The 23,424-nt window shown below is 35.2% G+C and overlaps 1 protein-coding gene across 1 annotated transcript; it reads right to left on the bottom strand.

Annotated features, from left to right (window-relative positions):
* Window positions 1-1,765: 1,765 nt before the first annotated feature.
* Window positions 1,766-22,461, bottom strand: LOC134530459 (ubiquitin thioesterase otubain-like). Its single transcript, XM_063365286.1, has 7 exons — window positions 22,264-22,461; window positions 14,229-14,279; window positions 11,831-11,883; window positions 5,974-6,188; window positions 4,411-4,495; window positions 2,550-2,753; window positions 1,766-2,089 (listed from the first exon to the last, which is right to left on the bottom strand). Exons 2-7 carry the CDS (start codon window positions 14,269-14,271, stop codon window positions 1,892-1,894), a joined length of 798 nt encoding a protein of 265 aa, XP_063221356.1. The 5' UTR covers window positions 14,272-14,279; window positions 22,264-22,461; the 3' UTR covers window positions 1,766-1,891.
* Window positions 22,462-23,424: the final 963 nt, after the last annotated feature.

Raw genomic sequence — 23,424 nt, 5'->3', positions numbered from 1 at the left:
TGTGTAACCATATAAGTGGTAAAACAATTTTTATTAAGTAAAATATTTTTACCAGCCGGTAGAGTAATATCAGCATCACAGGGCAACGGAAGTGAGCAGGTAACAGAGTTACACATGTAACTTATGTAAACGAATATTCCTCGATGGCACTGGGTGTAAAAAAAAAGTTTTCAATTTAAATATCTTCATAGCCAGTTACAGACGGCAGCAGCAGCACATGATTTTGTATACTTTCTGTTACTTTTGGAAACATTTACATAATTTCTCTTACTTTCGCATAGTTTTGCATAGTTTCACAACCCAACTCTCAACTTCAAGGTTGGAACCAGTATTAGCATCAGAACTGAGACAATTTTCATACACATTTTCAATACGATTATGTACCATATTTTAGCTATCATAAACCCTTTAGTAATTCATTCTTAGATTCCATTACAGACGTGGACATACACTAGTAAATAAAGCATGATTATGCATGTTTCAAATATTGAGTAGAAAATGTAAATGTTACCATGACAACAAACTGTTAACGTGATGAGTGTCACATAACTTATAAAGGTGTCACATTGCAAGACCCTGCCCTCCCCAACTTTTAAAAGAAATTTTAAGGAATAAATTTTAAACTTTGTCATTCATAACGGATCAGCTGGTCAAGGTCACAGTGATCTAGTTTTGTATTTATATTGTATCAATAGTAATATTATGGTAATTAAAGGTGATATTTAATTATTTTACTGAGAAAAGCCTTATAACTAGATTTTTTTACTGATTTTTCATTTGGTTCTAAGTTATTATGTATTTAAGTGTGAATTTCAATGTTTTGTTTCATTTAAATGTATGGTTTATCTTTATAATAATTTAACACATATGATACATTGTGTGGTTGTGACATGTCTAGAATGTAAGACAGTGCTGTGGAGAAAAAAATAAACATGCAGTGACACAGCAGCACCGAAATGGACAATAATTTATCGCATCCTGTGTGAGAGACAGTTGTTCGCCAGGACTGGGGAATCCCACAATTGTGTATTAGATAGATAAAGACAGGTGTGAAAGAAAGACAGACACACATGACAAATTTAGGGAAGGCCCACTGAGTGGGAAATCACTGAATAGTAGCTGTAAAAATAGTATGTGTAGCCAATAGGAAAGCAGTATTTCAGGGAAGTTCCCAGCTAAGTGAATTTTCCTGTAAGCTTGGTAATGTGCTTTATTTCGTCGGTCGTTAAGTGAGGGCTGGGCTGAGAGGTCGCGCCATCTCGGTGGCTCTACAATTGTATTGTCTTCATAGGAATAAATTGTAAAATTAATTTCAAACATTTTCCTTTAATTACATCATCAAATGTTTTAGTTAGATACATATCATAATCATTAAAAGAGTTTTAAACCCAACTACCTGCAACAGTCATCAAAACATTTCTTCTAGTGTTTATGTTTGTGCAAGGAACAGTGATTGTGACTCATTACAATGTTTCCAATGAATTATTTTATCAATAGACTTGTAATTTTAATTTTCGTGCTATCAGAAAAAAAGTCTCGAAACTAAACCAGGTCCCTCTGGTACCCGGGCCCTGCGGATTTTGCCCTCTCTGACCCTCCCACTCAACCGCCTGGGTTTTTACTATACTACTAATTAACCCTGATTAACAAGCATAAATAGTTTGGTACCTAATTTAAGAATTTTGTTAAAAGGGGTTTACTAAACTATTGATGAACCTCTGGGAGGCGCAACATTCAATGTGCATACAAGAAATAAAAAGAACAGTTTTTCTGTAAAAGTACAGCAGGCAATTTATTACACTTTTATTTAAAAAAAAAAAATCCAAGCAAATGATAAACTCTATTACAATCACACACACATCCATGCACACAACCACCCTGGAATCAGCCCTCACAAGTAGAGTATGTCGTAGTGGCCCGGGCGGTACAACAAGTGTATCAAGGGACTGCAGCCCTCTGGGAAGTCGTGAGCTATCACTTCAGCCGCGTCCCCCCGGTCCATGTACCGCACTCGGATGCCGACGCCCAGAGCCGTGCTCAGGGCGATGATGTGGATGTGGTCGCTTTCCTTGTACATGGGCTCCACTTCCTGTACAAGCAAGCACACACATGTATCTGGTGTCAATGTAATGCATAGGGACAAGATTATGTGGCAAATTGCGATAAAACTGGAACAGCACGAAAAGCACGTCAATACACTGAAATTCAAGCACACAAAGCACCCAAATGCAATCAAAATCAATCATGAAACTAATCAGCGTTTTCAATCAGGTTACATTTTCATGATTTTTTGAAGAAGAGCTCTAAATCACATATGCAACATGATAGCAGAGATTTATTTAAACAGTAATGCTTATCTGTATTTTTTATATCTTTAGGGCAGCTTCTAACAACTTGTTTGAAATGTTATTTCTGTTTGTTTTGTACATTTTTTTTGTGTGTGCAATGTCAGTCTATAATCACAGCTGTCTTTGGCTGAAAAATTCAATGAATACGTAAAATGTAAAAAACCAAATACCCACTAATTTTGTAAAAGCATAGCATGTTACCTGGTGTCGGAAGTCTTCTATGGAACGCCCACCCTCGATAAAGTTTTGGTAAAACACAGACTCTCGCTGAAGCTGCCCTGACGTAATGAGACGGAGGTAGACCACAATGTAGTCTGAGTAGCCTTGTTGATTGAACAGTTCGTACAGTTCTGTCTGCGAGAAGGACTGCGGGGCACTTCCCACCTTCCCCACCACCTCCATGAACTACAAACAAAACAGAGGATCACACATCATTTATCTTCTCTTTCACCCCAAAGAAATCATTTCATAAGTACAGCAATCACAAATGACATGCATCTATTTCTCTAGGATAAAAGTAAATTTCAAAAATTTAGTAGATAGACATGAGCAAAATTAGGTAACATTGTTTTTACTATTTATTATAACTGAGATTTATAACATACCGTGTTTTCTCGTATAATCGTCACACATTTTATCCTAAAATTTAGTTTGAAAAGTAGGGGTGCAATGAATTTGTGGGAAAAAAAAATTTTGTTAGGTAAAGTTATTCATAAAAACAAAACCCGTTCATGGAAAGTACGTTTATTTAAAAAAAGGTGGAGTATAAAAGAGCACGCCAAAAAATAAATCTATATTAATAATTCCTTAAACTAAAACCTTTCTTCAACTTAAAATAGAAAAACCAAAACTCTAACGCGAACGCAAGCCACTTGAATCTGACGGGAACTAACGTGTCGTAGTACACACTTGCCAAGAAAGAATGCGGGCTATCAAATGTAGTTAACTCGGCACTGGACAGAGAGCGCACGTTGTATGCACTCTGCGAGATATCGATATTCGACTACGTGCGCACACTCTATACGGGAAGCAACATAACCAAACATGAATGATGCGCTGGCTACATTTTTATAAGCGGTATGCCGCGGCAACACAATCAGATAAAGGAAATAACGTTTAAAAACGTCTTTATAAGACAATTTACATGTCAAATAACTTCGTATTTTTCCGTTAATTTATTAAGTGGTAATGACCGAAATTAAATTTTAGATTATACCTACACCGCGGCGACGCAGACGATCAGATAAAGGAAATAACGTTTAAAAACGTCTTTATAAGAAAATTTACACGTCAAACACCTTCATATTTTTCCGTTAATTTATTAAGTAAGTGGTAATGACTGAATAAATATTATATTTCCACTTTAAAATACATCGTTTTATACGGAAAAGATACCTACATAAAGCGCTCGGCATCTACTAGCGGGACCAAAAACATGTGACATTTATGCGAGAAGTTTTTTTTATCCCAATTTTGACAGCCTAAAATATGGTTGCGACCATTACACGCGTGCGACCATTGTGAGATAAAACACGGTATATTATTAATAAAGGTTTAAAGACTATTTTAAGAGTAAAACTTTTTAAGTTAACCTATTAACTTATAATCATAAGCCATTAATCCTATTGGATAAATATAGTGTTCCAATTCAGAGATCAAAATATTAAACCATTATTTTATTGAACTTGGTTACAGTTAATGACTTAGAAACCATTTATGAACAATTAATGCATAAAGACTTTTCTTGTATGTGCCCTTAAAGATAGAAAATGAAACATTAATAACAACTCTAAAATATATATATATATACCTACTTATTAATAATTTATCTAGAGAAATGTATAGTTATCAATTAAATATTATCTTAATTTTAAAGTTTCACACAAACTGATTAAACTAGTTACCAAATATGCAGATTTAGCTATGAAGTAAGTAAAAATAACTAGAATAAGACCCAACTTAAAATGCAGCATTTGAGAAGACAGTGTTTTACCTTTCATAAGAAAACCAGGCATTGTTTAAAAAAGAAATCTAAATATTTTGACAGTTAAAGTGCACTCACAGTGTCGTGAAAGTCTTCGACCGTGAACTGGGGAAAACCAAGGGATACTAAATCGTCCTTGCTCTTCCGCGCAACTTCCTGAAACCTAATAATCAAGCAAACACACTGAAACAATAATATATTATGAGGCATGTTTGGAAAGTAAGTACAGTTTCCTTGGATAGTTGCGAAAGCATGGCAGTTTTCTAAGCAAGTACACTGAACTGTCATTAATTTTCTGTTTACAACTACCATTTTGAGAAAAACACTTGTTTATGGTTTGTGTTATAAGTGTGAAATCCTTAAAAGTCATTTGAAAGATATGTCGGTGGTGAAATACAATCTGTAATCCATTTCTGGAATGGAAGAAATGTGAAATTGGCCAAAATTCTCACTTTCACAGGCTAGTGAAGAGTACAGTAAAAAACAACCATCAACTTTTTTTGTCTTGGTTTGACTGGGTTGTCATCATTGGGTTTTCAGATTACATGCATTGTCGGTGCATGGCAGTGCGTTAGGACTAAGGTGCTCCAGTGGGGAGAATGAACTGTGGACCTTATGAAAGAGCAATAAATTTGTGGATAGACAACTTAATCGTTATAACTCAATGGTGTAAATTATGAGTAATAAATAACTAAATTTAATTGGGCTATCATTTTCCAACCTGTTTTCCCATTTATAACATTTTGTGCCAGAAGTGAAATTGTCCTAATTAAAAGGTTTAGAATTATTAAAGAAAAAAAAATGAATTAAATAAAAAAAGGTAAAAATTTTTATAATTAAGCTTTTTGAGTTAGTTTTAAATGTACAAAGTTAGTGTTAGTTTTGCACAGTAGTTTAAAAATTTAAGTTAAATTTGAGTGTAGTTAATAGACTTATAATGCATGTGGACAAGGAAGATGGCTGCTGATGAACTTAAAAACATAATAGCTTTCTCGGCCTAAATAAGGAACAGCCAAGAAGAGGTGAAGAATGGCATGAAGAGCAAAAATTACAAAATGAGGAAGGGCCAAGAAGAAATAAAAAAAAGGCAGAAGATTCCTGCAATGATCTAGTGGCGGCCCAAGAAGGCATACAGAGTGAACTAGTGGCTGATCAAAAAGACACAAATGAAGAAGATTGATGAAAATCAGTAATCAGTTTGAAGGAAAAGTAGAGAGTTTCGAGCAGATTCTCACACAACAAGAACAGCTACTGCCAGACAGGAGCAACAGCTAATTCAGCTCGAAGAGGCAACCGAACACATGTAGAAGCTGTAACTGAGGAGTGCAGGTGGATGATTAAAGAAGCTTCAGCTGCTGCAAGCCGGAAGAGCACCTCCAGGGATGCCGAGGTGGAAGGCTCTACTAATGACCACCCAACATTCAAACCACCCACTTATGAAAGAGCACATTCAACTGCAGTTGTCTTATTGAATGTGTGGTAAGAAGAATCTGAACATTAAAAGCTATCTAGTGTCACAAGCTAAACTAACTAAACTAGAGAGAGAAAAAAACATGATAAAAAAAATTAAATTTTACCAGAGCATTTGTAAGGAACTATATGTACACACAAAATGTAAGAAATTAAAAAAACCATAAGTACCTTTTGTACTCTTTCTTATTGTCTAAAAGGTGCTCGAAATATGCATAAGCAAATGCACGGAAAAAACAATTTCCATCTGGACGTGTCCGACGAATACTTTTGTACTTTTCCACCAGGTCATTCACTTTCTGTTTGTATACATCATCATCTGAGTATTCTTCTAATAATGATACAACAGGCTCCAACATTCCAATCAGTTCTGTCGACTCTGAAATCTGAAACACAAAATATTTTAACATAACACAACTCAGCAACTCAGTTGTGTACTGGTAAAATGAACTTAAGATAAAACATATTCACTTTATAAACTTACCTAACTGTAAATTACAATTCAGTTATATCAAATATAGTAACTGTTCAAAATTTATCCTACAGAATATTTCTAAAATAATTCTAGGATATTCCAGAAAAAAACCACCTGGAATGAAAAAAATATATGATACCTGGTACTTGTCAAATAAGAACCATACAGATATTTTAAAACTTTTGTTGAAAATAAAATTGAGCATCTATATCTTACATTGGTTTGCCAAGGTAATGTCACAAGGGCATTTTGAGTTTTAGGTACTGTACCGGACTTCAGAAGGGAAGTAAAGTCAGAACTGTATTACATCTTAATATTTAATAGAATTTGCAGCTATGGCAAACTATAAGGTTTGAGCGTTTATTTATAAGGAAATTTAAAAATTAACACATAATTAATCAATGTATATATGAAACAATTCAAAGTTATAAAGGTATATGTATATTAATTAAATTGAAAAAGAATTTTTTTTGGGATATATATATTTGTGTGTGTGTGTGTGTGTGTGTGTGTGTGTGTGTGTGTGTGTGTATATATATATATATATATATATATATATATATATATATATATATATATATATATATATAAAAAAATGTTTTTACTTATAGCTCAAAAACTGCATGAATCATTTTGATGGGTGGGGCATTTTTCAATTGTTTAGCTAAACTATCACAGCCAAAGTACAATTAAAAGTGTTAAGCTCACCGGACAAAAAATTAGTCATCCTAGTGCGCACGCAATGATGGATCGTTAAGCCTGTACACATGGTGCAGCGAACGAATTCCATGCACAACCGCATGTGCACTGCCTCTAAGTGAGCATAAGGCAGTAGTAATCAGTGAGACAGTGATATTTCAAGCAGACAGTGTACGTCAACATAGGAAGATGTAAGGATGTGACAGTGTGGCAAAAAGGGGCAATCGTGTTTGGCCATGCCCATGGCCATACGGTATGTGAAGTTGCTGGATTAGTTGGTGTTTTGCAGCGAACTGTTCAACAAGTCTACAAGCAGTGGTGTACTACACGTAACCATGAAACACGTCAGAATTGTGGTCGGAAAAAGATACTGACTGAGAGGGACTCGAGACACGTTTCATGGATTGTGAATCAATATTGTTTCCAAACCGACAGGAATTTCTGCAGTCAGTGAACGAAGTTCCATCCCAACCTATTAGCGAGAGAACACTGGGATGGGAACGGCATGCAATGAACATTTAGAGTCAGTCACCTCACAAGAGGCCATTGCTCACACAGGCACATAAAGCTGCACGTCTTCAATGGGCTATAAATCATCGAATGTGGACAGTAGATGACTGGCGGAACATAATGTGGTCTGAAGAATCATATTTTTGCCTGTATTCCAAAGACCCACGTCATAGAGTGCACCAAAGGCCAAATTAAGCATTTTATCCTGGACGTGTGCAAAGTCAGGTTCAAGCCAGAGGTGGGTCTGTGATGTTTTGGGGGTGTTTGTTTGTATCATGGATTGAGCCTGCTCACAGCGGTAACCACTAACATGAACCAGCATGTTTATTTTAACATTCTGGATGATCAGGTGTTGCCTTTCAGTCAGCATCTGCATGATGAGTATACCATAATTTTTCAAGATGACAACAGCAGAGTTCATTGGGCTGGACGCATATGTGACTCCCCCACCCTATTACATGTTGATTGGCCTGCAAAATCACCTGACTTGAACCCCATTTGTGGGAAATGTTTGAACAGCAGGTAAAATGCCGAAATCAGCAGCCTGCAATTTGGTGGAATTGCACGGTAAAATCCTCAGAGAGTAGCTTAACCTGGATGCAACGTACCTGCACAACCTTGTGGATCACTTCCTAACCAAATCCAGGCGGTTATCAAGTCCAGAGGTACATGGTATTAAATGATGCTTGTAATGATTTCTCCAGGGGTGACTAATTTTTTGTCTGGTGAGCTTACCATAAGTCACTGTGGCTAACCCTCTTTTTTCCTGCAAAACTATGGGCATATTTTTTGTTGGTTGTATACTTACGTTCTATAACAAACCAAAATGGCATAAAATCACAAAAAATATGGGCTCATTGTTAATACGACATAAGATAAAAACCATCCCGCTAGATTTTGTAATTTTTATAACTAGCCCTTACAATTTAAAGGTTGGCCATCAGTCCCCAGATTATTTGGGAGGTAAGCTTTATCTTGATTTTAGGAGACAACACTTATTGTACTCACTGCAAATTTGCTATGTACGTACTATTTTTGGCTTTTGCAGAAATATTGATTATTCTGATACAATGTAATGCCAAGGAACCAGCTACTTTTCAAGGAATAAAACAAATTACAAAACCAAAAAATATATCCTCTGTCAATAAGTGCATTAGAAAAATTCCTTTTTTACTCATCAATTACAAGTTTGACCAGAGCAACATCCAGAGACTACGGAAGGAAAATTGGAGGAGGTAGGTGTGATAGGCTAGTCCCTCTTGTTCAGTAAATAATGTGTTCCCAGTTTCCTTACTAAGAAAAACATAACTTAGCCTATGTAAGTTGTGATCAGAAGAAAAAGGATCCAATACAGGACATGACAGTTAGATATTAGTCCATAGTTTGAGACAACATTATATGTGAATTGCAAAAAAAAAAATGAAATAACACAGCAGAGGATGCCAATACAACTTATAACACCTAAATGTAATTAAAATCATCAAATCAATTAACATTTTGACAAAACTTGAACTCTGATTACAAAATAAATGTGTATATACACACATATATATGTGTGTGTGTGTGCGTGTGTGCGTGTATATATATTGACGACAGTCGTCGTGCCCTCCTAGACGTACAGGCCGTACCTCTCCACCTACGTGGGCCTAAGGGAGGTATGTTCCCCTAGTGCACCGTCAGTGAAGTGTATACGATCAGGGACGCACCCGCATGCGCCCTGGCACGTCCGCAGACAATAATGTGTTTGTAAATATTTATACTTTCCTTGTAATTATAGTGTCATCATGTACGTTTGTAAATAATCACGAGCATCAACGTTTTATATAATTTGTAACATAACAGAACTCTTAATTCATAACTTGTGTCTACGTTTGTACAAATACTTATCATGCCATTTAATTTTTAAATAATTAACTTGTGTTTACGTTTTGTCATTTAACCCTCAATTACTTATAACGTCGTTTTTCTTAAATAATTATGTAATTTCTTTCAAGTGCTATGCTTAGTAAAATGTAAACCGCAACCTGGCCCGCCGCGAGTCGAGTCTCTCCCACGCCGGCCTAATTCCCCTTCCCCTCCTCCGCGGCCCGCGAGCTCCGGTGCGTGGACGGGCGGAGGAGGTAGTGGCTAGCCAGACTCGGGGCCGAGCATACGTGTGCTCGCTCCGCTCCGCTCGAGACGTGCGCCGTACGGAATCGCTTTCGCTACCAGCATAGTTCGCCACGGGACTGCCTCCGCAGTCGTGTCAAGCCGCGTCAGAATTAGTTTTGCACCGCTGAACTTTCATAACCAGTACGTTTCGTCACGGAACTGCCTCTGCAGTCGTATCAGGCCACGTATGCGTTACTTTGTACGTCTTAACTTTCGTAACCAGTACGTTTCGTCACGGGACTGCCTACGCAGTCACATAGAGTCATGTTCCGGTTGTTAACAGTGTATTTCCGGGAGTCCGGGTCGCGGCGAGGGAGGACGCTCGTCCCGCAACGCGTCGGCCAGGCTGCGATAGGGCTTGGGCGGAATAAAGGAGCTCGTGAAAAAGGACAGCAACGTCTTCTCCATGCAACCTTCTACCTATGCCAATCTCCCTCCTGGTCCCATGTTTCACGGTCCCGGCCACGTTGGCCTGAACTCCACTTTCTCTCCGACTGGAGCTACGCGGGCAAATCAGGGCGAGTCTCAGGACAATTCACAACAGGGACTTAGGAACCGCAGGCCGAGGTACATCAATATATATATAATCACAATGGATTCATTAAATGTAATTTAACATGAATTTGTGCCAGAATGTATTACCTAAATGGATTGGAAAAAACTTATTATATTGTTTGATCTAGCATCTCTCACATTAGTAACACATTTTTACATTAATGATGGCACATGTTTCAAACACACAAAAATTTGCTGTTTTATTTTTCTGATTAGTTCTGTTTTAAACATGCTTAATACTAATGATGTAAATTATGTGTCATACAAAATGAGACATTTTAGTGAAATAAGTATTAAGAAATATTTTACTTTCATATTTGTTGAATAATACACTTTGTTTTAATGAATAAAGACAACATATAAAAATAAAAAAAATAAAAACTGAAATCTGTTTTAATAACGAAATTGTCCTAAAAATAAAACCATAAAATCGTGTTCCTAACAATAGTAAATTATATAAATATGTATTGTAGTTAAAGGAAGCCTGATAAAATAATTGTAAGGTGAGATACATATTTGAAGAAATGTCTAAACCAGAATCTCCATTTGTACTCCTGTGAAATGGGATGAGAAAAGAAGGCATTTTTGAAAAAAATTGGAAAAACAAATGTTGAGAGTTTTGCCATCTTTTCATCTCCACATGCAGAAGGCAATTAGAAACCTTGGCAAAACAACCTTTTGGTGTGGACTGCTTGAATGGGGAAGCAAGGATGAATGTTGTGATGCTCAGCTGAGAACGTGACACCACAAGCATAACTACAAGTGAAACCTCATTGATAAAAACACTGTTAATAAAAAGCACAGTGCCTAGATATGACATAACAGTATAGTGTTAAAAATTAAATAAAAAAATATGTTTATTATGTAATGTTTTTGAATCAAGGGTAAACAATTACATGTAGTAAAGGATGAGTAGTACAAATATCCCAGAAAAATGTAAACAAAACAATGTGAAGTTTCAAATAAAATAATATAAATGCCATTGCTTTGGTTCTGTGTAGACTGGGGGAAAAAAAAAAGCTTAGGAATGACATATTCTTTCTAAATATTATGTCTTTTTGTACGTAGTTTTTAAACCTTTTGATTACTCTTATGTCTTAAATCCTTTAAAAAATAGTACAGTTCAAAAACGTTTTTTTGAGCTATAGCCATAGGTATAGCCTTTCTAACATTGTATTTAACAATTCCAAAAAAAAAAGTATTTTTGGTGCTGTATAAAATTGTGTACTAGTTTCCATGAAGCATATTTTTTTTATTTTTTTTTTTATTTTTTTTAGGTGTGTTATAAGTATATTTACTAAATGAGAAAAATATTTTTAACTTTATTTGAATTTGATTTAGGAATTATATAAAAATTGTGATTAAAATTTGTAATAGTATGGTCAATACAAACCTCATTATTGCAAAGTGGCAAAATTATGTTCCCTTCAGGTTTGTACAGGTCACCAGGTCACTTCCAGAAAACAATCTGTCAGACAAAGCTTGTGACTTCACTAAATTTGTTACCGAACAAGATAACTTGTGGCGAACTACCATATCTATGTGTATGTACAACAGGGTTGTAAGAATAAACTAGTACCAAAGCACAGCACAAAGGCAACAAATAATTTCAGCAATGCAAAAATTATTGGCACTCACTTCCTTCTCAATTTCTCTTTGCTGCTGGATAATAAGATCATCTTGATTAACACCTGCAAAAAACCACACAAGTTGGTTACAATAGCACTATCAACTATCATTACAGTCAAACAGCATGCAACATTGAAACTTCATGTGGTAATCCTAACATTTAACTGATACGAAGAATATGAGAATATGCAATTCAGTTTTATGTATCCCAATTTTACAGGTACTGAATAAAAAATCACTCATTTTTAATATATGCTGGTAATTATTAATGTTGACCATCAGTTCTGATGCTGATTTCCGAGTGAAGTGACCCCAGTAAACGCCACAGCTTGGAAGCTGTGACATCTGGAGATGACAGATTGATACTGCGATGGTTTTTCATTGGCATTTACAGTATGATGGAACCGGGAAGGAAAATCAGAAAAAACCAAAATCCCTGATCCAGCTAGGAATCCAATCCAGTACTATCAGCTCACCTGTCAGAAACTCTAACCACTAAGCCAACAGAATCTAATTTTGGCCATGTAGATTTTAAGAAGTTTATTGTTTATTTTCATGATACTACTTGTCAATACTGGGTTACGCTCGACTATGATGAGTAAAATAAGCCTATGTCTTAAATACAATTTATTTCAATCCACCATACCATATTTATTTTGAGAATATCTCAGGACTTAAGTAATCCATTCAAATGTATTTGAGTAACTGACATGCATGCCGTTAAAAAAAAAGTGTTTCACTTAAGAAGAAAACTGATTATTTGTTTCAGAACCCAATAACAAAATGAATATATATTTATTTAAATAAATAATAAAATGAATAGGAAATGCAATAGAGGAATAAATCTTAAAATTACATCTGAGATAGTATCTCATTCTTGAAACAAATCCAGAATGAAACTAAAATGGAGCAGCGTATTGATAGAACTAACTGATTTCGTTGAATGGGAGTGTACGCCCCAGAAACCTCACCCCCACCAACCGGCTGTAACATCCATCAGTTGTCTCGAGCTTCAAAAAGACTTCATTTCTCAAGGTAGCATTCTTAACTCCCTGCTTAACATCCAGATATTAAGATGAACTTCGCCAAAGTAGCGTGAGTCGAGATCAGCTTGTTTCTTGCTACTTCCTGCTCGACTAATCAATTAATCAAGTTGGAGAATTAATTAATGTTGCTAAATATGTATTCACAATCCACTTACAATGCCATTATGCGTCACTGAGGAGCTATACATAATTTTTTCTCTATTTGTGCTTTCCTAGAAAGTTTCTTAATTTATATTTATAAAACCTAAATTACAACCAAATAAATAAAGACTGGATCACAGTTATAGGAGGTTGGTATGCTTATTACATAGTCACAGAGTCCAAGTTTATGCATACACTAGCTTGCCACATAGTCTCCCCAATTTCTACAGGGGAATAAAATGGCTTTTTACTCCACTCCACCTCCACTGCCACTTCAGACAATTTCCTAACACACCCCTGACTAATTCAACACACGACTTTATATTTTTTTTGCAATTTCTTGCAAAAAAAATAAAAAATAAAGAAAATCTGGCTTCCACCATCACTACACTAGGCATAATTATCTATACACTTTCTATATTAAAAAAACAAAAACAGAACCATTAATATACCATTTTATTGTGTGCATGACTATGCACTGAAACACCATCTTAAAAAAAATATATATATTTTTTCAAAGTTTAGGTGATGACAAACATGGGGGAGAAACACTAATTGCAGAGACTGAAACCTAGTTTTTTGAAGTAGTTTAGGGCCCACCTGCTAGATAGTAGCTTTCGTAAGATATTACTACCTAACATAGCTACATTGATCGTGAGAAGTAAGCTATTATCAGAAAAACAAACCAGTTAGAATTAATTAACTTTATTTTAGTAGTCACATGTTTTGTGGTGTGGCATAACAGAAAGTTATATAGAACATTTTTTGTCTATCACAAACAGTATTAAGTGTTTCTTGCTCAGTTTAAATTTCAGTTATCATGCAATTATTTATCAGGTGGTTAAATTAACATAATAAATCTAACACTTTGAATTTGAACATCCTGTCGAGGTTTTTTCTTTTGGAAATAGTTATGAGTCCACTCAAAAGATAGCATCACATACATAGCACATAACATGGTTTCAGTTTCCACTGTAAGAGTCACATTTCTATATCTCCCTTCTTATTCTACGATGACAGACTAAAGCATGACATTTAAACTTAAATTACAATGACTATAGAGTAGTGTAACTTTTCCTAAATTTGAAGCAAATTTCCTTGTTTTCCCTGACCAATTCTAGCTTCCCTGACTTTTCTCTGATATTCCAGAATGTGTGAAACACTGTTATAGCATGTACAATAAGTAATTAAAAATAATAATACAACAATTTACACCTTACCAGGATCATATTTGGCTTCTGATACTGGCTTGTCCTTGTTCATTTTTAATACTGAAAAAAAAAAGTTACACAGTAAGTAACATCAAATAGTGTAGTAGGACAATACAGGAAACTCAGGCCTTTTAACATGGCGAATGCTGGCAACACCCCACTACAACAATTCTAGCGGCTTAGCCTGAAATATTCCCGCGAAATTCAAATTTCCTTGTATTACAATAGGCGATCTTGACACACATTTTCTCTCATCTTTTGAAATATTGTTGTTGTAGAATAATGAATTTTCGCTCCATATATTTGTATGAAAACAGTGTATTCATAATCAAAACAAGTTTTCGTAATCTACAAAAATATATTGATTTAACGATCATGAAAAATAACCTAACTTTGAACATGAAACAGATAATACAAATTTAACAAAGAAACATACTTAACTTTAAGGTATTTTTGAGTACTAACATCCCGGGAAACATTATTAAGTGATTTTAATGTCGCTAACTTATACTTATCAAACATTTACATCATTATACAGCATTTGAAATGTAGCTAACCTAATTGCATCAATTTTTCAAAATAGTGAACTATTGTTATATGTACTACTTAAAATATCACAATGCTGTTTAGCAGTCATCAAATAGAATGAGAGGAACTCAAACATACAATTTTCAACATATTATTTAAATTTTTTAGAAGAGTGCCTACTCTTGAAAATTAGTATTTAATATTAACAAAAATGCTTTTAAAAACTGTATACTTCATATGCAGTAATTTAATTCAGATTTGTTTCTGTAAACGTTGTAGACATATATAAATTTTCTTTCACATTTAGTTTTAACCAGTAATATTCCTCTTATTTTACATGTCAGTTGAAAAACATTTCACCAAGAAGTACTAAAATTATGCTTTAAGGTGTGGGAAAGGGTAATGGGGGTGGTTTTTTTAGGAATCTTCTGTAGACAGTGACATTCCTCTTGTTTTGAATGTCAAGAGTGCAAAATTTCATCAAGCTCAGAATAAAACTTTAAATTTGCATAAAAAAATGCAAACAAACATAAAACATATTCATGTACACCCAATCAATTATTTTGAATATAATTTTTAATATTATACAATTTATTTTTATTGTAGAAAAAAATTAATGTTATATGCCTACCTAGTGTAAAATAACCAATTCAATGGACTGATCTGTGTATTTAAAGTTACTATAACACTTTCTTAAACAAATAACAAGTAATAATATCATTTTCTTTAAATATGGTGTCAAAATGCAATTATGAGTTATTTAAGAAAATGTTAAAAAAAAAAAAAAATTGTAATGAACTCAGATTTGATCCCATATCACGCATAATAACACAATGCTAAATATAACAATTTAAAATAACAGTATAATATTAGGTTATCAATGCTGTAATCCCAAAATTATAATGTATTTTTAAAGTTGATAATATTTCTTTATGTGACTATTAAAGTATATAAAATTTATTCCAAAATATTTTTGTTATCACAGAAATTTATTTGGCACACTGGTACGCTAGATATGAAAGAGAATACAAAATAGGTTATTGCCACCACACAGAGAAAACTTCGGCACCAACTTGAAAAATGACTTCGAGCAGTTAGCAACATTGTAATTTTTGCAAGCAAACATTGCATGAGCTTTTCCAGCAATAATAAATAATTACAACTGGCATGAAACTGGGGAAAAAAGTACACTCAAAATTGCCATAATACCCTTATCGCAAATGCGCTAACGTGGTAGGATCAGGTGCTGCCGCTAAAATGTGCTACGTAATGTGAATCCCATTTTTTCGAACGACTTTCCTATATTGTTCTACTACAATATTTGGTAACATCACTTATTTTATAAAACATTAAGGAACATTTAAAGAAACACACAAATATCTTTCATACTGCCATACATAAACAATAGTATTTGAACAGATCCAAATAACATGTTAATAATTAAAGTTATAATACAGTGTCAGCAGTCTAATTTTAATACATAATTACAAAAAGAATTTTCTCCACTTAGACAATAAGTGTCATTTGTGGTTATTTCAGCAGATAACTTTTACTTTTTTGTTCAAGGCAGTGTTAAACATGATAAAAGAAGAAGAGGTCAAAACGTACTGTCACTTAAACCGATCAAACTCTGTGCATGATGTTTATCTAGGGAGAACTCTGGAAGAAGGGTCGCAAAGATATTCACAGCATGCTACAATGCTTCTAACTTCTTTTTTTTATAGTAAAACTGAACCTCTCAACTACAAACATTTTGTATTGATTTTATTTATTTTTTAATTTCCTTCATAAGGTGACTGCATGCCTAACTCAACAACAGTACACAGAACTTCATTATAAAATTCTTGTTATAATTTAATATGTAATAAATGAAGTCAAAATTGTTAAATTTGGTAATTAGCTACAAGACTAGTTTTTAGGCATAAAAATATGTAAATAATACTCAAAGTGATACTAAGGGGGTTTAATTCATATAAATACTTATCTAATTATCATTAAATGCTATGGTCATTACCTAAAGTTCCCTCTGAATGGATGAATAACGAAATTGTTTTTTTAACTTTGTGTTGACAATGAGGTCATTAGAGATGAAGAAAGGTGATGAATTGAGAATAAACATTGGCGGAATAAATGGGTGGGGGGAAACAATAATGCTCAGAGAAAATCCACCAGCTATGGCAACAAATGCCACGTTTCCTACTGGAAAAATGTTAGGGTTTGATTCAGCTCCAAGATGTTCCTTTAAAAGTGATTGCTGATAAGAAATATTGCAAGCAAGATTAAGAATATGAGCATAGAGGCAAAAGTATCTCACATATATGAGACCAGAGTACCCGAGTCAAGTTCATTTTACGATACCGAATTCCTATTGGTTGGAAATAAATTAGGGGAAATGTATAACATCATGGAAGTTTAAATGCCAATGATAACAAATTGAATTGCGGAACACAGGAAAATATAATATGTAATATTGGCAACAGTGTAAGCCAAAACCACACTGTGGAGGAAAAAAAATAATGATAACTTTGAGTTTTGTAAGTAGGCCTATCATGGTATAAGGAGTACTATTTTATTGATATTATGAAATAGAATACAATCCCACCTGGTCTAGTCTAATATGTGATACCAACATCATATTCAACATGATTAACCCTAGAAAGCTAAACTGATCAAAAGTTACATTAAAGCTAAACTATTGTAAAATCTATGAATGGTAAAAAAAATTATAACAAAATAGTTTTGAATACAAGTACAGACTTTATTGAAAACATTGTGTTAAAATACATCATTCAAAACATGTTTCTGTCAGATTTGCAATTTTACAAGCCCTCAACACAGTTGACACAACACTTTCCGCGATGCTCTGCGCAGATTGGTTTCCTGCAGTAGCAGCAGTAGATCGACGTCATCCTCCTCTTGACGGATGGGCAAATTCCGCAAATTGTTCGTGGAAGGTTTTGAGGGAGGTCATGGGCCCTTCCTGGGACTGGAATTTTCAGGATATCTGCAATTGATTGCCGGAGTTTGCAGGTCAAAGTTGGGTACAGTAATCGCTGTTGAAGCCATGGCTCTACAAGGCTGTGGTGGATTTGCATAGCAAATTTCCTTCTTTTCACAACATTAGTAATGTAAACAACATATGCATTTACTAGGATAATGTTCATCATGCCATAGAACACGCACAAAGGCCATCGTCTGGTCTTGCGGCTACAGGACATTTGATGACACATCTAGTTCAAGGAGTCAACTGCTCCTTTAGTGGCACTGTAGGTCTCGATGATTTGAGTTTTTTTGGAGACTTTATCGATGACAGGCTTTTCGTGGCAAGTAGATAGTAACAAAACAGTTTTGGAATTTTTTACTTTGTAAGAAACCAAGGTTTTTGGGCCATCGAAACAAAACATACTTGTCCCTATGGCTCTGCCCTTAGGGTCTTTCATTTCAGGTGGAATTTCTCACTTGTCTCTTTTTAGTGTACCTACAAGCGTAAGTTTGTATGGGTTTCCTAAAAGTGAGGTTGCTAGTGGAACAGATGTGAACCAGTTGTCAACTGTTATGTTGCGATTGGATCCAAAACAAGTTGTTGACAGCTTTTTCACAAAAAACTCAGCTTAAGGCAAACCTTCTGTGTCTAAAGTTTTACCTGTGTAAGGAAGGGCATCAACCATATATTTTGTGGCAGTATCACACATAACAACTATCTTCAGCCAATATTTATCTGGTTTGTTCGGAATGTACATTCTGAAACTACATCGCCCACAAAATGCAAGTAACTGTTCGTCAATAGTCAAGAAAGAACTAGGCTTGTAAGAACTTCGGCACGCAGCAACAAATAAGTCCCAAACTCCTAACAGAGCAAAACTGTCAGTTTTTATCCTATCGGCTCGAGTTGCAGAATCATCAAACCGCAAGCACTCTAACAAAAAATCAAATCGTTAACAACTCATGGTTGCATGGTATCTCTCACCACTGATTTCTGGGTTGAACATCTCGTTTGACGGTAAATTATTGTCCTTTTGGGCTGCTGAAAGAATTAGTAACTCTAATAGAGCATCGAACTCACTATTGTTCATTGCTCCAACAGTTTTAGTTTGTGCAGTATAGTTAGCACTCTTTTCCTGAATTTTCATGTTTGTGGAATAAACAAATTGATTTTTAGTTTCATCAGTGAAAAAAAGCCTGAAAACTTCCACAGGTATTATTTTATCTTTAGCAATACCAATGCATCTGGGTGAAATATGAATGACATTCCTCGCTACCGAGGCTATATTGTGAACAGCTGTTAGCTTGTTAGTCCAACTGTGTCCATTTTTACCCCTCAGGTTAGTTTTATTGAAAACCACTAAATGTGGATCACCTGTAGGTCCGGGTGTAGCATCAGCATGTTGCGGGGTAGTTGTGCCACTGGTGGATGGTTGTGATGCTGTAGAATCTCTTGAAGGTTGCAGGGTAGTTGTGCCACTAGTGGATGGTTGCGATGATGCATTATGCCCTGAAGGTTTCGGGGTAGATTCACTACCAGAAGCTGTTTGCCTTGCTGCAAGTCGGTGAGACACAATGGGATTTACTTGACAAGTCTTTTTTTTCCTCACTGGCGGTGACAGTTCTTCTTCCGAACTTGACAGATCTTGCTCTGAATCAGGGCGATAATGTGGGTCTGCATCGGAATCATCTGTACTTATAACGTTGTCATATTCCACATGATCGACTTCATTATCTGAACCAGCAACGCAGTCAGAGTCATCACTATCTTTATCTTGAAGATGTTTAAAAATGTCTTTGTCAGTGCACTTTTTACTCATTTTAATAACATAGTTATTACTAACGCCCGTATTTAGAACACAGTATTATCACTTTTCAGTTGATAATAAATCACTAAGCAAAATGAGTAAATTATAAAATCCAAACGTAAAAACTAAACTATCGTAAAATGTACAAGTGATTGTCAGCCGCACTGAACTGACAACAGGCAGCGAAGCGAGACGAACGCTAACTAATGAGGTCGGTCAAGTGAGGCACGGAACTGGACGGACGAGTCCATTTACGCCAATTAAGGGGTGCAAGGTACATGTAAACAAAACATGCTCGTGAAATCTACGATAGTTTAGCTTTCTAGGGTTAACTACTTTTCACACAACTTTTATTTTTCAGTATCATGAAGTTTTATTATAAACAGGGCACAATGTTATAATTTCATGATACCGCCATAATATGTGTCTACAGACATAATTTCTTTGATAATGTAATATCAGTATCACAAAATAGACTAGAGCAGGGGGATTATAGTCTAGTTTACAATTCCAAAATAGTATAATATTCCAAAAAAGAAATAGTTTTTATAGTTCCCCGCCCAAAACCCCAATATTTCTGTGCTTGTCCCGTAAGAAGTTTGGGGTGGTAATGACGCAAGCAACACCATCTTGGTGATATCATTGATATTGTTATGGAATCGGGATCTAAGACTACGCCAGAGTAGCTACTGGTGCTCCAAGCTTCTAGGACTTAACACTAAAAATATTCCCAACCATGCACCCATAATAATAATTAATGCAAAGTAAGTTCCATAGTTAAAATGTACGAACTTGATTTTGTGTTAATTTAGTACATCGAAAAAGCTTGAACATAACAAAAATAATTTTTTTAAATTGTTTATGATCGTACGTTGAATAGGAAAGAAACTTCCCACAAGACCTGACATAGTTTGTTTGTATTGTAATAATTTGTTTTTGTTTGGCCAGAATATTTCCACATATTAAATTATAACAGCAAGCATCATGCAAAACAGTGTCAATATATACAGGATCATGCTATCAGGATAACAGGATAAACTTGGATACGCTGTAACAATAAAAAATCAATGTGTGGTGATACACGACCCACATGAATATAAATATAATAAATATAAACTTTAAAAACATATATATTATAAACTATGCTCCATTGTTTCATTGTTTACATTTTGAGAGAATCCTACCAACACAGTACTCCATGGAACAATTTTCAAATAACTGAAGTGGGGTTACACACCTGTAATCAGAAAGCCGCAGGAAGTATTTTCATATTAATTATTAAGTGCATTTTTATTAAACTTTTTAGAATACATCAGTAATAACTACATGTGTTAGAGTGGCATATGCACCACTACATAATTATTAATTTGGATTGTTGTTTATCGTGATTGTTACGTTAGGCGCTTAGGTGCCAAATATGGACTAATTCCCGCAAGGCGTCGTTACGCCGGCATATAAACGCCAGATCCCGTTTCTTCAGGGAGTTCCTCATGCCTCCACGGACTGAACCTGCGACACTCAGTTGTATATTTAGACACTAATTTGGACTTTGTGAACTTAGAAATTTTGAAATAGCATCTACCTTTGATGTAGGCCTAGCAGCATCTTATAGCCAAACATTAATACAGGATAGGATGGGCTGCATTATTGGACTGTGCGTGTGTGTGTGTAAGTAAGTTGCTACACCGGCTGTCCTACCAGTGTTCCCTATGCTCGCAGCTGTTTCCACCATGGCGCGCTGCAGGTAACAATTCCATCGTAGGTAATAAACAATAGAAACGCAACCATCTAATTTTCCCTAACGATGATGTGTCCAATTGACATTTTGTAAACAAGCTATTGTTCGCCAACACTGCGAATATCAGTCTAGTTTGGCCCAGTGGTTCTTTGAATAGAGTTTGTGCCTACCACTGGGTTACTGCTAGCCAGCGAAATTTATAATGTCAAAAACTAGAACCCTGAGAAACTATTGTAATGTTAATACTAGTTATGTGATGATACTGTTTTTGTGAGTGTCCGACTTAACTTCCAGTTGTTAATTTGCATTTGTCTGACACAGACTACTTATGCTTGTTTTATTGAAGGACTGAACTATGGTGTTTTGTTTAGAGAGAGCCTTATTTACACTGTTAGCTGTCAACTATCCATTGTTGTTTTATAAGTCATTGGTTTTGCAAGCTACCCTAATAGCTTTAGTATTTGTTTACGTTCGAAAACATATAATTCTGGAGCCATATAAATAATCTATTTTAAAAACATCAGTATTTTGTTCATTGTGGATAAGCATCACTGTCTCACACTTAAGGTTTCGTCACAAGCTATAAGCAAGTGTGTGTTGTTTTTGTAGATTATTATTGCTATTGAAGTACTTGTGTGTTTTGCGTGACTGAAGTGAGTTGACTGCTGGATCAGAATCCAGTACACTGCCAATACCAAAACACAAACAGCGGAATATCCCACCAAGTGGGAAGCTGCATACGCAACCATGTATAATATAACACGCTACTACTACCTCAACACGACGACTACTCACGTAAGATTTTATTTGAAAGGAAAAGGGACATTTTTTATAATCACCATTACGAGAGTTTTTACTCAATAAATTAGTTTCAGAAATAACAAATGCTGAATGAGTTTTCCTTTGCAAGCGTTCACGGTGAATAAAATAATAGAATATCATAATAAATTATGGCATCCACCAATCTTTGTTTTTGCAAGAACATTACCTTTAACTAATTAAAAAATTCCCTCTGAATATATGTTTTTGACCCGATAACAGAAACACAATAAAATCTGTAAACAAAAACTTCACATCAAAACAAACACTGCAACTGTTTACGTTTACGAGAGATATCGATTCTCTTTCAAAATACGATAATGTTTGATTATGGAGAGCGTTTAGTATCCTGAGAATAACCAGGAAATTGATTTACGTAATTGTTTAGCCAATTATATAAATAAAAAATATATATTTTTAAGTAATAATAAAGTATTCCAAATATATAATGAAACACTTATATTTGTAGGGGATAACTTGCAACAAGACGGGTTGATATTATTATCCGAACCTTGACATAACCCAGGATTATATGGCTACAACTTCATAATAACCGCATATTTTAAAGAGAAAAAGTGTGGTTGTTGCCTGGGGACCTTCCACTGTGCCAGTAACAATTCAATTCCCGCTGGCATAATGCACCATTCGCACACTCCGCACAAATCAAAAGCGCGATTTCAACAATTGACAATTCAAGTGCGAAAAACGCTAAATTAAGGTTAAGGCAGTCACTGACAACAAACAGAGTATTTACAGCAGTAACAGTCTCCTGCTTGAAACATAATTTTAAATTTATATTGTAACTCAAGAGCAACTGCAGTGTACTTACGCCCTCAGAAAAATGTTTCCCCACCCTAGTTTTTATTCAAGGGTTTTGTGTTATGTTTAGCTTGACACCAACCGTCAGTGCTCCTCTGTCGTACATGCCATTATGCCACATCGATCTCCCCCCTCCCCCCTCTTACAGTTTGGTGTGTGCATACAACGAACACAGGCGAGATCGTACTAATCTGGTATCTTGAAAACATTATTTTGGAGGAAACAGAATGTGAAACAGTGTTCATCTGTCTGTATAGTGATCATCTGTATGTTTTTGTGGCATTGTAATGGTTATATCAAGTTACAGAGCCAAACAGGTCATCCAGATATATTTTATTCACTTTCCTGCCTTTCAGGTGCACTGTTCATTAACTGTCCCACCAGTTTCTCTGCCTGGTGTAATTCCTCCAGTGTGGAGCCGGTTATATTACTAATGGGAATGGGAATTCCCATGAGTTTCTCCGCACACAAAACTGTGTGATGTACCTACAGCCGATCTCGACACAGTTTT

This window comes from Bacillus rossius, chromosome 3 (genome assembly GCF_032445375.1).
Source record: "Bacillus rossius redtenbacheri isolate Brsri chromosome 3, Brsri_v3, whole genome shotgun sequence".
Classification (NCBI taxonomy): domain Eukaryota; kingdom Metazoa; phylum Arthropoda; class Insecta; order Phasmatodea; family Bacillidae; genus Bacillus; species Bacillus rossius.
The sequence above is the reverse complement of the archived record's forward strand: the minus strand, read 5'-3'. Positions and strand labels throughout refer to the sequence as shown.